General features: G+C 48.5%; 1 protein-coding gene across 3 annotated transcripts in view; it reads right to left on the bottom strand.

The window, feature by feature from the left end:
* PTPRG (protein tyrosine phosphatase receptor type G) overlaps positions 1-15,021 on the bottom strand; it is a 691,435-nt gene that overhangs the window by 82,641 nt on the left and 593,773 nt on the right. For all 3 annotated transcript variants that reach the window (XM_019795516.2, XM_019795515.2, XM_019795517.2), the window contains exons 11-12: positions 12,149-12,198; positions 9,636-10,413 (exon numbers count right to left, since the gene is read on the bottom strand). In XM_019795516.2, the coding sequence (XP_019651075.1) occupies positions 9,636-10,413; positions 12,149-12,198 (828 nt within the window). The remainder of the gene's footprint in view (positions 1-9,635; positions 10,414-12,148; positions 12,199-15,021) is intronic.

The following is a 15,021-nucleotide window of genomic DNA, read 5'->3' as shown; positions in this document are numbered from 1 at the left end:
GCCCGGCAGGCCGTCGGAGGAGCAAGTGTAATAAAACAGTGAACTGCCAGGAACTACTAGGCACGTGTAACATGCTGCCTGGGCTGGGTATACACTCGCCTGCTCCTGGACCTTCAGTCCCCCGACAATCCTCCCCATGCGAAGGCCTCTAGAGACTGGAACATACTATGAACTATTCTGTACAACCAACATTACGCACTTCAGGGTCAAGCAGACCGGATGACAAATTCTGGCTCAGGCCCTGCTGGCTGTGTGGCTTTGGGTAAGTGACTGCCCATCTCTGAGCCCCTGGTCCCTCCTCTACCAAAGGGAGCCATGATGATGCTTACCTCTCAGGGGACTTATAAGGAGTAAATGAGATCATCCAAGGTGAAGAAGATTGTGCAAATTACGGCCACGTAACTTACAGAACCAGATGCAAAATGAAACTGGGGGTCTCCTGTTCACAAGCTATTAAAGAGTCTCAAGATGGGGACAGCAGAGCGTGGAGGCCAGCACAGGGCTTCTGAGCACAGGTCCCACTCTTCTGAAGCTGGCCTGAGCAGTATTAAGCACGGTGCCTGACACCGAGGAGGCATCCAGAGAGTCCATTCTTCTCTTCCTTCCAATGGATCCAGGCACCAGTGCCACCCGTGTGGTACAATGAGCACTCCCGATTGTTGGGAGCAGCTCCCTTTCATTCAGGGCTTCACTTGTAACCCAGCTGCCTCCTGGGAGAACTTGGCTGCCCAGTTCCCGGAGGGCGTGCTCCCCTCCCCGATGCCCAAATCCTGACACCAAAGTAAGTCCAGGACCTTAGAGTTAATGGAGCTTTTCCTCTCATCTCCATCTCTGATTGTCCAGATGGTCTGGTTTTCCCAGCAGAACGAGCTTTCGATTCCTGCCCACCATGGGTTGTGTGAACTGGCAGCCCACACGTGCGCCTGGCTTGGCACCCCTCCCCCACTAATTATTATTAGATTGTGAGGTAGCTGCCAACATTAATAGGCAATAGAGTTCACATAAACCAACAATGGAATCGCCTACCAGCAATGTTTGGAGTTGGCAAGGCTGGCCTGAATTCCCACACGGCAAACATCAGCTGGAACCCAGCAGCACACTCTGCTCTGACAGGGCATGTCTCCCTTGTTTGCCACAGTCCTCGCTGCTCCCTAATGTCATACACCAGACCTACCGTCCTCACCCTGACCCTGCTGGCAGCTCTCTCTAGCCCATCTAATTCCAGTCTGCTGGGGGCACTCTGACCCAAGGAATGAGCAGAACAACATGGACTTGGGTCCCTTCACGAGGGCTCGTCATCAAAAGCAAGAATTCAGTTTAAGAAACTCCTGACCGGGATTCTGAAATCACTGACCTGGCTCGAGAGAAGAAGCTGCTTCTGGACAAGGCACCTTTGCTAATTCAATACTTATTTTCAAAGAGATTTTGTTTTTCAAGCAATTAGCAATTAACCAGGCTATCGCTCCAACCACACGATGGGGGCCGTTCCCCTCAGTGAACCTGGTTGGACCTCTTCCATACTCTTTCCACAGCTGCATCTCCCTGGTCTGTGTGTGCCAGGATGAAATGGGATGGGGGTAACAACTTACACCCACCTCTCCCTCCACCCCCATGGCTGCGATAAAGGGCTGCTGGGAAGGTAAGAAGAGGGAGGCCAGCCAGAGCTGGGACTCAGAAAACGAGCCTCCTTCTGAAAGGTCTTCCAGATAAAACTTAGAGCAAGATGCGAACTAACCCGCTCTGAGCATTCGCAGAAGAGAAGCAAGGATGAATGACCCTCCCCACATCCCCTCCTCCTCCCAGCTTTTCTTTCAGCATCCAACAGAATCTGAGTAAAGTGCCTCCATTCTGCTTTAAAAAAAAAATTAAAAAAAAAAAAGAAAAGAAAAACAGTTTTCAGTGGCATATGTCATCACTGAATTAATGCTGTTTGCCTTTTACTGGCTTGGCTCTCATCCCAGTAGAAGCAAATAAAAACGGAGTACAATGTACTAGAAATGCTACAAGCAGTGATGTATCAGATGGACGCATCTGAAACGCTTCCTACCCCACAGTAAGGGCCCAGCTTCTGCTGCAGGACAACAACCCCTACGCCGTCAAGACTAAAACGAGCCTGCATCCAAGAGACCATTCTCGGGAGTAGGCGAAAGTGGCATGCTTTCACTGTTCAGGAAAGATCAAGAGAAGGACACACACCAGGTTCAATTGCAGGCAACTTGACGACATTTGTTCTGAGTAACACCACTCAGTAAAACACCCACATCCGTGAATTAAGACGGCTGCTTAAAAAAAAAAAAAAAAAAAAAACAACAACCCAAAAAACTGTGGTTAAAAAAACATGTAAAACTTACCGTCCTCACCGTTTCTAAGGGGCAGTTCAGTCGTGTCAAGTGTATGAACGCTGTTGGGTAACCAATCTCCAGACCCTGTCTTTCACCAGCAAAATGGAAAGTCTATACTCGTTAAACCACAACCCCTCTCCCCACAGCCTCTGCCAATGACCTTTCTCCCTCTGCCTCCATGACTTTGACGATTTTAGGCGCCTCATGCAAGTGGAATCCTGTATTTGTCTTTCTGTGACTGGCTTATTTCACAAGCATCACGTCCTCAAGGTTCATCCGTGTTGCGGCGTGTATCAGAATGTTCTTCCTTCCTGAGGCTGAATGACATTCCATTGTATGTACAGACCACATTTTAATCATCCATTCAGCTGTTTGGGTAACAACCCAAATGTGCATCCCTCGGCTGCTGTAAATAATGCCGCTATGAACACGAACGCACAAGTATCTCTTCGAGACCCTGCTTTCAATTCTTTTGGGGAGACACCCAGCAGTGGGATGGCTGGATCATATGGTAGTTCTATTTTTAATGTTTTAAGGAACCACCATATTGTTTTCTACAGCGGCTGTACCATTTTACATTCTCACCAACAGTGCGCGAGCGTTCCAAATGCCCTACATCTTCGCCAACGTTTGTTATTTTCTGTTTGCTTTTGTCATTTGCATGGTAGCCCCCCAAGCAGGTGTGAAGTGAGAAGGTGGCTGGCTTTTCACAGGGCCACAAAATTTGCCTTTATTTTTCTGGAGTCCCAGCATTACCTAAAGCATGGTGGCAGAGACCTGTCAGTTACAAACACGTATATTCTCCTGCAAGGGGCCATGGGCTCTGGGCTCCCGTACGGTGCCTGAGCTGGACTGGAGCATCGTGTGTTTTCATTTATATTACCACCTGGAGTTCTTGGGAATAAGCACTCCTTACCCCTTCATGGAGAGCTCCCCTCATCACACTCAGACAATCAAACAATAGTCTGCCATGTCTACTTCAAGTAGGTGTTGGGAAACTGAAGGTGTTTGATAAATCACAATTTCATTCTAAGCCCTATAAATATGCTGGTCTTGACCGCCACCATAGGCACTTGGTTGCAACATCGTGTGGCTCAACCATCAGCAGGGACAGAGCCTGTACACTGTCTTACGTCAAATACATATGACAACCCGAACGCCTGACCCCAGCCTTCATGGAATGTTCTGCTTGTTCTCAGTGGGGTCTGGTTTCCCGTACCAAGAGACAGACTCTATCCTAGTTCAAAGATCACTTAGTGGGGGGGGACAGAAACTTCCAAGGGCCCAGACACTTTCTCGGTGGACACTAAACCACGCCGGCACTGAGCAACTCCTTCGAGCCACTCCCAGCCGATGCCTTCTGACCCTCCCAGGAAGAGGACAGCCAAGAACAGGGACAGGTGGGATAATCTAAAAAACACCTCCAAAAAAGGGAACCTGACCCACAAAACTAGCCCTGGCTGCCAACTGCTTTGGAGAGTCCAGACAAATGCCTGCCATCATTTATTTTACATACAGCATCCTACGTTTCCCTCCACCTCCACATACTCTGGCTGAGTATCCCATTCATGATTTCTGCCCTGTCTTCACGAACCTGTCCTAGCACTTATTTCTGTCCAAGTGAACTTGGAAAAGGAGACTTTATATTAACAGGATAAATCCGAGTTTCTCAAGCACAGCGCCACTGACACTTGGGACCAGGCTGGTCTTGGTTGTGGGGGGCTAGTCTGTGCTCAACAACATCCCTGGTTTCTACCCAACTAGATGCCAGGAGCAGCCTCCTCCCCAGGCACGGCCACCAGAAATGTCTCCAGATATTGCCAAATGCCCTTGGGGAGAGGGGGACAGATTCCTCTCTGGCTGAGAACCTGTGCCATAAGTGGAAAACTATTTTTTCTAAAGCACACATTCAAATAGTCACTTGATAAGTAACATGGCATCTGAAATCTCGTCTTGTGTTGCCTGCTTGGGGAATAAGCCCAAAGCAGAAGGACAGCAGCACTGTGCGGGGAGGACTCCCCTGGACTCTGGAGTCGGGGTGCATGCTGGAGCCCTGTGTTGCCCGGACATGTTTCTTAGCCTTCTGAGTCTCGGTTTCCTCACTGGCCAAAGACAACAAGGACAGCACAGCCTGCACAGGGGTGCTATCGGACCACAGACACACAGCTGGGCTTTTAGCACAGGCAACACCAGCACGGAACAAACGTTACCCGGTACTGCTATTTTTTCCACAATCAAAGGTTTTCAAGGTGGGTTCCTCAGAGCTCGAGGGTTCCAAAGGGGTACCTTAGGGTTTGCCAAAGGAGCGGGGTGGCGGAGCTTAGCGCCCTCCACTGTGGCTCAAAGCAGAACAGCAGGGGCGCCTGGGTGGCTCAGCAGGTTAAACGACCGAGTCTTGCTTTCAGCTTGGGTCACGGTCTCAGGGTCGTGGAATCGAGCCCCATATCGGGCTCCGTGCTGAGCTCAGAGTCCATTTGTGACTCTCTCTCCCTCTCCTTCTGCCCCTCTCCCCGGTCTCTCTCTCTCTCCCCCTCTGAAATAAATAAATCTTAAAAGACAAAAAAACACCAGAACAGGAGGCCCAATGAACTGACTCTGGCCATTCTTAGCTCAGGTCCAGACAAAAGGAGGCCAGGAGACTGTGGTAGGCTGAGCCCGGAACTGGACCACCCTGTAAGCACCTGGCTAGGGCTGCCCAAGTGGAGCAGCTGCAAGCACTCAGGGAAGGAGTGTTTATATACTGGGGTTCTGAGCAGTATTCAGGCTGAGAAAGCACCTTCCCCGATTGGAGAAAATGAAAATGGAAAACTGTAGCACTAAATGATTGTTTTAGAGACCATGCCCTCCCTGAAATGCTTCCGCTAGGGTCTGCGGTCATGCATACCACCCCAAGAACCTGTTATTGTATAAACTGGCTCCTGGGGGTGCCTGCACCACGTGCTGCCTGTGGCTCCTAAGAGAGGGGCCAGGGCGGATTTCCATGTGCCACACGCCCCGTCGAGGGCTTCGCACTAGCAGATGTTAGCAAATAGACACAGTGGCTGCATGGAGGCCTCTCACCCTTCCCATCGACTTCCGGAGCAGCTGGAACTATGGCAATCAGCTCAACAGCCAAGGACAAGTACCAGCGGTTCCTACCTCCCCGGCCGAGGGGTGTGTTTAGTTTGGCATACGTGAAAACAAAACAAAAACGAAAGAAAGAAAAAAGAGAAAATGTTTTAAAAATTGGGATTCACTTAAAAATTGGGAGATGCTGCACAAAGACTTGGGTTTCTGCCTCGCGAGGCATCTTCAGTGGCTACAATCAGGGGAACTGAGTGAGGCTGTCCTCTTTAGAAAAGACACGTACATCTGGTTTGCTGTGGTCCTCAGTCCTCCCTAATGTCCACCACCTGGCCCTCTTCTCTCAGTGACACCACCTGTCTGCTTTCTGTAGTTGAGTTTGCTGCTTCTCCCACAGGAGGACTCCTCCTTCCTTGTGGATTAATACTAAAGCTACTACTCATGGGACTTAAAAAGAGGTTACCAAACATCAAGATAATTTAAAACAAGCCTTTTGGAGATGCTGGTCAAAATATAACACAGTCTGTAACTTTAAACATGAATGCTTGTTTTAAAGAGGCTAAATACAGGGGCGCCTGGGTGACTAAGTATCTGACTCTTGATTTTGGCTCAGGTCATGGTCTTGGAGTCCTGGGGACTGAGCCCCATGTCGGCCTCTGTGCTCAGTGGGGAGTTTGCTTGAGATTCTCTCTCTCCCTCTGCCCCTCAATACCCTCTCTCCCTTTTAAAAAACAAAAGGCTAAACATTGATTAAAATAATTGTTTACTTACTGTGAAGAAAACGAAATGAGATTTAAACAAATGTACATGCAAAGTCTTTAAAATAACCCACCAGCAGCATGAAGGCTTTATTTAAAAAGTAAATGCCAAGCCGGAGGAGGCAGATGGGGAAAGGCTAGAAGGGCTGGAAGCGAAGCGAGGCGGTGGGGATCACGGACTGATGTGGGGTTGGGGGGGTTTTACCCTCGAGTCACTCATATCCCTCCTTAACTAACAAGCACGCACGTGTTTCTGTTTAACCCAGGGGTCGGCACACGCTGCCTCGCAGATCAAACCAGGCCCGCTGTCTGGTTTCATACGCAGCGTTTTGCTGGAACTCAACCACATTCGCTCACTTACATATTACTTTGGCTGCTTCTGTGCTACCTGGCGGGGCTGGCAAGTTTCGGCAAGTGTTGGCAGAGCCCTATCGCCCACAAGGCTTTGAGACGTGAACCTTCACAGTAGATGAACGTGGTGAGGGAGTCGCTCTGGTTTACCAGTTTGGGGATAGAGCACAGTTCCCGGGGGTCACTTTGAATGCCAGCTAACTGGGGACCAGAGTCCTGGCATGCTCCTTAATGTCCAGGGAGGAGTACAAAAGAAAGACCCACTAGGGGCCTCCTCACGGTCACCATTGTGATTTCGAGGCCTTTGGGCTGCAGACAGCTCCTCCTTCCTTGTGACTGACAGCAAGGGTGACTCCATTTATCTGAACCCCATATGCACCGAGAGCTCTTGTTATCCCCACTTTACAGACGAGAACACTGAGCAGAGACCGCCTGAGGAAGCAGAGTGAGGAAGGGGCAGCGGCTACAGGGGTGACCTGACTCTAGGAGCAACTGTGCCAAGATGGCACACACGGATGCTTGACGGTTGAAGCTGGAGACCCACACGCCCCAGCTCTGGGGGCTGCAAATCCCCAGGGTTCACTGAGTGTTTCCCTTTCCCTGGAATCGACTCCAATCCCAGTGACTCACTGCCTCCCACCTGGAACAGGCCCAGGTCCCGCACTGCACTCTACTCTCGCGAGGTATGAACACTCCCAACCTAAGCTCCCAACAGCCATCTTTGTCGGAAGTCGGGGCAAAGAAGTGTTTCAGAGGAACAGGCTAGAAGACCACCTTGACAGAGTCTGAGTCCACAGAAGAGCCGCTCAAGCTTGAAACTCGATCTCGACAAGGTCTACCACTGGTCTTTGGAGAACCACCACTGGTCCAAGCCATCACAGCCATCACCTCCTCACTGGGCTTCTTGCGTCCACTCCCGCCTCCCCTGTATAATTTCCACAAAGAGGCCCGAGTAGTCTTTGAAAAAGGCTAATCAGATGAGCGAGTCTGCCGCTGAAATCCACCACTGGTTTTCCATTTCAGTTAGAATCAAATCCTCAGCATGGATGACGAGCCCCCTCCTGGTCTGAGCGCTGCCCACCTGGGAACTCACCCCCCTCCCCCCTCCCGACTCTCTAGGGTCCACACACACTGGCCTTGGGATCACTCCTCGGCCACTCCAAATGAATGCCCACTTTGGGTCTCTGGACCTGCTATTCCTTCTGCACCCTAGAATACTCTTCCAAGGATCTCCATGTGGCTACCTCCTCACCACTTGGGTCTCTGCTCAAATGCCATTCCTTGACCACTCGATGCCACACTGCCCCCCTCCCCAGCCATAGCACTTCCCACCATTTGCTGTTACGCACTTGTGCATGGGAATATCCTGAAGCTTCCCCACCAGAACATAAACCCCCGGAGAACGGGAGCCCGCCTTGATCTGTGTTCTACTCCCCATGCTTTGTGCGGTGCCCAGTGCACAGTAGGTACTCCATAAATATTTCTTTAGCATCTTCAAATACAAGAAATCCTACTGTCTCACAGTAATTCCTAGAGGAAATGTCACCATTCATGCCGCACGGCTTCAAACAGCTTTATAAGCGGCCCGATATTTCCTTCACTCAACTTCACAGAAAGCTACTCTACACCTTTCCCCAAAACCAGGACAAACTGAGCAACACCCATAGGAAACCCAAACTTCAAAAAACGAGTCCATACCAGCTTTAAGGAGGAACGTAATTCAAAACATGAAAATTTATTCTAAGTTGTATCTTAACATACGAGATCTCAGCTTTAGATGAATTTTAATGTTTACAAGTGCAAAAGCAAATAAATATTTACCAGTTGCTTTTTTTTTTTTTTTGCACTCTTATAACTCCACAACAGCTTAGATGCAAAAAAAATTGTTGCTAAACATCTTGTAGTCTGGCAAAAAGAAGAATTTCTTATTAAGAAAACCCCTCACAACAATAACAACCCCTCATGCTCACGGCTGCCTCGCAGAGACTATCAGGATGGTTCGTTAGGACCTGAGCGCAGGAGAGAGGGACGGATCAGCACGGGTCAGTGTGACGGGGACCACCTCACGGCAGAGGCCAGACCAGCCACGCCCTGGTCTCGCCATCCACACACTGGGTAATGCATACAGCACACGGGGCTCTGGGATAGCAGCCCCCTTGCTCGGGCGAGGTCGGTGGGCTAACACCAGCTCTCCCCATTCTGGAGCACCTCCTGCGTTTGGTTTCAGTGTGCAGGTCACTCCCCCAGGTTGGCCGACGTTCGTTAAGATGGGTCCCCGCCCTCGTCACGATTCTCTTCAACAGTACCCTGCTGCTCTCCTGTTACCGTGCACCATGTTCAACTTCAGTTAGCTGGGTTCCCGGTTAGCCAGCCCACCTGCTCGCTCGCTGGCTACTGCCCTGCTTTCCAGCTTCCCGGAGGGCGCACCAGCTCAGGGTCCCCAGCACTATGTCCTTTAGGTAGCAAGCCTCAGGACGCGGGGGCTGTGCTCCCCCGGCGTGGCACCCGCCCGTGCCCAGCACCAAACAGTCCCTACACACAGGCGCCGACTGACTGAATAAGGAATGAGATCTTAATGAAGAAACTTCTTAAGATCGATGTCCTCTTTTGTTCATTTGCTTCACTGTGTAGTTTACTTATTTGTAAAGATTTTATTTACTTATCTGAGAGACAGAGAGAGAGAGAATGAGCACAAGCAGAGGGAATGGCAGAGGGAGAGGGAGAAGCAGACCATCTGCTGAGCAGGGAGCCCAAGGCAGGGCTCCATCCTGGGACCCCCAGATCATGACCTGAGCCGAAGGCAGCTGCTTAACCGACTGAGCCAGCCAGGCGCCCCTCACTGTGTAGTTTAAATCCTTGGAGTTATTCTGAGGCGAGTAGATTTTGTCAGGAAACAAATACCACAGCGGATCTTATTCCAACGACAATAGAGGAGGTTATTCTTATTAGAATAAGATACAGAGAGACAGATACACGCACATGCACCTTTTACGCCAGGGACAGACACAATTCCTAGGACTATTAAGCACTTTCTGGAGTCTCATCTCCCGTCCCATTGTTTTAAAGGGCGAGCCGGCTCACAGCGGCATGGAGAGCCTCAGACGAGGACTGGGCCACTTACCTGGATTAACAGTGATAAATTTGCTATCCTCGGAAAACCGGTCCCCTCGGGACATGGGCTTTTTCGATGGCATCTGGGGCCTCCTGGGATCACTCCCTTCGAAACGCTCCTCTGTGACTGTGGGGGGCACTTGGGTGGAGGTGACCGAGCCGGAGTCCAGGCCAGGGCGGGCATCCCTTGTGTCATCAGGCTGGTCCGTGGGGACAGCAGTGTGGTCCTGCCCAGGCCCGGGCAGAGTCTGATGCCCACCCTCCTCGGCAGTCCTGTTGGGAGATGAGGGGGTGGGGGTGGGCTCGTCCTGCCTCGGCTCCTGGGCAGCGTGGGTCACCCCGCTCTTCTTCTTCTCGGAGTCCTTCTCCCCCTCGTCCTCGTGCTCCCGCTCGCCGTCCTCACTCTCGCTCTTCTCATCCTTCTCCCCTTCCTCGGCGCCCTCGCTGTCCTTGGTCGGTGCCGAGTCGCTGTCGGGGCCCGGGGAAGCCAAGGCCTCCGTGGTGGCCAGGACGGGCCTGACGGCCTGCTTGCTGGCGGAGGCGGCCGTGGGCAGGCGCGTGGGCCACACGGTGCTGGGGAAGGAGGGGATGCCGCCGCCACTGAACCCCAGGCCGGCCAGGAGCGTGCTGGTGACCACTGAGGCCACGGTCGCCTGGCTGCCGCTGGAGGAGGGGCCCATCCCAGTCGCCATGGAGACAAACGAGAAGGGGATGCCGGAGGACGTCCAGGTAGAAGACCCTGAGCTGATGGGGGCCATGTCGGCCGACGAGGCGGGAGACGCCGTGGGCTTCAAAGGGTCACCCGGGGAGGGGGTGGGGGGGGACAGAAGAGAAAGCAGAGTGGCGTCAGTCATCAGGATTGGGAAACAGGCCCTGGTTATGACCCTTAATGGGTTTTACTCATCTTTCATTTTCCTCCCAGGCTTTCTCAAAGAATGGTGCCAAAGCCAACACGAGGCAACCACCTCTGGTCTTTATGCTTTTACAATTACTTTGAGTGCATTAAAAATTTTAACTAGCATATCAAACCCAACTTTTCACCGCTACTGCTTAGGTGGAAGCCAAGTGTCAAAAAAAAAAAAAAAAGTACCATTAAAGCTGGCGTAAAAACAATATCAACTAAGTAATAAACTGGTTGAATGATCCTGGGGTGACACTGGAAGAGACAGGGGCCCTTACTTTTTCATATACCAGTGGCCCTCGTGGAGAGCATACAGCAATTAGGTCTAGAACCGCCCTCCGGAGGGGCCATCCATGTCTGCAGCCGCAGGGTCAGAAGCGGAGCCACACTCAACACTGCACACTTTGGGAAGGGACTGACAGCCGCCACAACTTCCAGAGTCTCTGGGTCTATCCACGGTGAAATCTACGCCCATGTATATGGCAACAGGAAGCATTCCATTTAACTGTGTGCCGGGCCCTTCCACCCTAGCCCGGAGGCATGCAGGATCATCAGCCCATTTTACAGGTCAGGAAACCGAGGCACAGAGATGTAAAGGGCTGGAGAGAGGGCTGCCTGTGTGTGAGCCTCAGCTCATTCTTCCCACCATACTAAACTGGGGCTTATGTGTGGGAGCTGCATATGGTACCTTGGGGAAAACAAGAAATGTTGCTCCAAGTTATCCATTTAATTTTAGTTCTTCTAACCTGGTGTACAGAATCCAGATTTCCATCCCATCACTTCAATGGTTCAAAACAACACAGCCAAAACAACTTTGATTTTATAACATTATCACCATATTGTAGTTGGGAAACTCTGTAGTTTAAGAACGGTCGAGTTAGCAAATGTTAGGTGCTGAAGTTGGTTAATGAAATGCTAATGAAATGCCAAATGCCACATAAGATAAGGCACCCAAGACAAAGAAGTCAGACAGTCCGGGCTTGAGTTGACAACCCCGTCTGGGGGATGATGAGTACATAGTTTTTAACTCACTGGGCCTCAGTTTCCACATCCGTAAAACGGGAACAATAGTAACATCAATCTCGTGGGATGCTGCCAGGAGTAAATAAAATAATCAAATAATCTGTGCTTAAAACCCAGGAAATGCCTGTAAATTTTAGGCTACTACTGCTACCCCAATACTGTGATTAATATTATGATTGTCAGTTACACTAAAAACGGCAAAGCTTAGATATTAATTGAGGCCCCAGCAATTTGCAAATCCACATAACGTTGGGAAATGACAGCCTTTGAACTTTAGCATACGTCCAGTGAAGGGCTTGAAAGAGACCTTTTCCACTCCTTTGCGAGTACTCCTACATTGTATGATCCCACAGATGATAAATAATTTCAAATCTGGAGAGTTTTTACCTTGATAAGAATTACACAGTATAACGCAACTGCTTTAACTCTGTTGCACAGCTACATTTCATAACATATTGAATTATAAACAGTGAGAATTCTGTATTTTCACCTCTTCAAGAGCAGTTTAACAACATCATACTGCCACCCGGTGGTGACAGTTTTAACTGCATGTGAATTAACCACAGGCCACGACAAAGCAATTACCATCTGCTACTTACCACTCCTGTTTTAACAATTCTGGTCCCTTGGAATATTCGAGTAGTATTAGCTGAAATAAAGAAATTACACTGTAAACAATATACCTTTTTTGTTGTTCCAACAAAACTTTACTTAAGCTTTACATATAATTTCTGCATGTCCCGAGATAGTATTCCTATGCTGACTTTTCCCAACTATTTAAAAATGTAAAACCCTTCTTAGCTTGTGAATCATTTAAAAACTTTAAGAATACTATATAGTTTGCTGGCTCTTGCCTTAAGCTATTAGTTCAATTTTTTTTCAATTTTTATGCTTTTCTGTTTTGAAGCGCACACTTATGTAAATAAATATACAAATCTTTTTTTTTTTAAGATTTTATTTATTTATTTGACAGAGAGACAGCCAGCCAGCGAGAGGGAACATAAGCAGGGGGAGTGGGAGAGGAAGAAGCAGGCTCATAGTGGAAGAGCCTGATGTGGGGCTTGATCCCAGAACGCCAGGATCACGCCCTGAGCCGAAGGCAGACGCTTAACGACTGAGCCACCCAGGTGCCCCTAAATATACAAATCTTAATTTTCTCTGTAAACACCTGTGTGACTACCAGCCGAACCGAGACACAGACAGATGTTCTCCAGGACCCCAGCAGGTGTGGATACGTTGCACTCAATACCTACCCCACCTTTCCGAAAGGTAACCACAATTCTGACCTCTGTTAGAGTTTTGTCTATCTTTGAACTTCACAGAAGTGGAGTCATAATATTCCACTGTTCCTACTTCTTATCTTTCTTTAAAGTTTATTATTTTTTTTAGTAATCTCTACCCCCAATATGGGGCTTGAACTCACCACCCTGACATCAAGAGCCACATGCTCTTCTGATCGAGCCACCCCCCTACCTATTATGCTTTTGTTTATAATTTCTTATATTATCCATTCCGTCATTATGAGTCCTGAATTTACTATAGTTTACCTTAAACTAGCACGTTGACCACTTGCTAAAAACCTAAGAACTGTATAATAATTTAACTCTATTTGCCTGCCTCACCTTTTCTGTATTGTCATACATTTTATTTCTACTTAAGTTTTGAAACTGTAAGATATTGTCATCATGGCTCTAAATGGTCAAATTCTTATATGATCCACATAATACTCGTTCTGGTGTTAGCTCCTTCTTGCAGTTTTCCTTGGCCATACGCTAGTACTGTAAACAGTATAACTGAAAAAAACAAGTTTACTTGTGGTAAGATGCACGTAACATACAACTTACCATCTTAACTACTTTTAAGTGTGCAGTTCAGTAGTGTTAAGTGTATTTTCGTTGTGGTGCATCCAATCTCCAGAACTTTTTCATCTTTCAAAATGGAATCTCTGTACCCATTAAGCAATAACCGCCCATCTTCCCCTTTCCCCCACTCTTCCTGTATGTTTGACTACTGCAGCTTCTTCACTGAGGTGGGGTCACTCATAACTGTCTTTATGTGACCGGCTTATCTCATTTCACATCATGTCTTCGAGGTTCATCCATGCGGGACCACGTGTCAGAATTTCCTTCCTTTTCAAGGCGGAATAATATCCGTTGTATGCATATACCACATTTGTTTATTCACTGTCAGTAGACATTTCGGTTGCTTCACTATTGTGAATAATGGGAAACAGTATCATAAAAAAACAACAACAACTGCCTCTTTGTGGTTATCTCAAAAACCAGTACTGTTAGGTAAACTAAAAGTTTACTTCCTATACATACATGGCACTGAAAAATCAGCAAAAAAAAAAAAAAAAAAAAAAAAAAAAAAAAAAGGCTAAACGCCAAAACAAATAATATGTGTACGTGTTGTAAGTTTCTACCTAAACCAGAAGTGGCAATGACTGACAAAATTTTTTGTTTGGCCTGCAAGCTTTTTTAAAAAACTGAATTTGTTGCAATAGCCTTCAACCTAAAAATCCCAATTTCCTCCTTATCCTGAAAAAAATCACAATATTCGGTAAAACCGAACTCTCCTTCCTGCTGGGGCTGAGCGTCCCTCACTTCCTTTTGGTGGACGTAGGATCTCCAGCTTCCCCTTGATAACCCTCCCCTCCTCTGTCCAGGCTCCCTGCGTGGCCCCAGGGGCATGTGAGTCTGCAATGATACGATGAAATCATATGAAATGAAATGAAATGGAACGTTCATTTTGCACAGCTGTAAAGTCCACTGCATGAAGACGGACGTGAAGAAGAGACCCATCTAGAAGTCAGTGCAACCAGGTCTAACACAGCAGTCTTGGAAGCGAATAGCTCTTGCCTGGGACTAACTAGCTGGTTCAAGCCAGGGTGACTAGGACGTTTCTCTAGGACCGTTGAGATCCAAAGCACTGAACCTCGCGCCTATGGGCCTAATGGGATCCAGGGACGGGGAAGAAAGACTTCTGCCTTCCCACTAAGCTCTCACAGACAGGTAGTGCTTCCTTCCACCATGAAAAGCAGGCCACAAATTTCAGCCACCCACTAGCAGGACCTGTGACTTGGTCTCTGACCTAAGTCAGATGTTTTTATACGGCTTTAGAATTGTCACAGCTATCTGGAGCATCATTTATGTCCGTCACTACTCAGAAATCACAGTAGCCAACAGACCCACTGCTTGTCATTCAATGCTTTAATTAAAAAAAAAAAAAAGCATCTATGACTACATTCCAAATTTGTTTGTTTAAAATATTTTGACAACTGTGTTTGGATGTAATTGGTTCCCTTTTCTATATATTTTGCTTATGTATTTTAAGCCATGCGGAGAGAGGATCCGTTGGCTTCAGGCTGCCTGATGGGTCCGTCCGTGGCTCAGAGAGAAAGCTGCAGGACCACAATTTTCCAAGACTGTTGAGAACTGCAGACAGGCTTTGAACATGCAATCAATGTTTT

This window comes from Ailuropoda melanoleuca, chromosome 4 (genome assembly GCF_002007445.2).
Source record: "Ailuropoda melanoleuca isolate Jingjing chromosome 4, ASM200744v2, whole genome shotgun sequence".
Lineage (NCBI taxonomy): Eukaryota > Metazoa > Chordata > Mammalia > Carnivora > Ursidae > Ailuropoda > Ailuropoda melanoleuca.
Note: the sequence above shows the minus strand (reverse complement) of the source record. Positions and strands in the feature narration are given on the sequence as shown.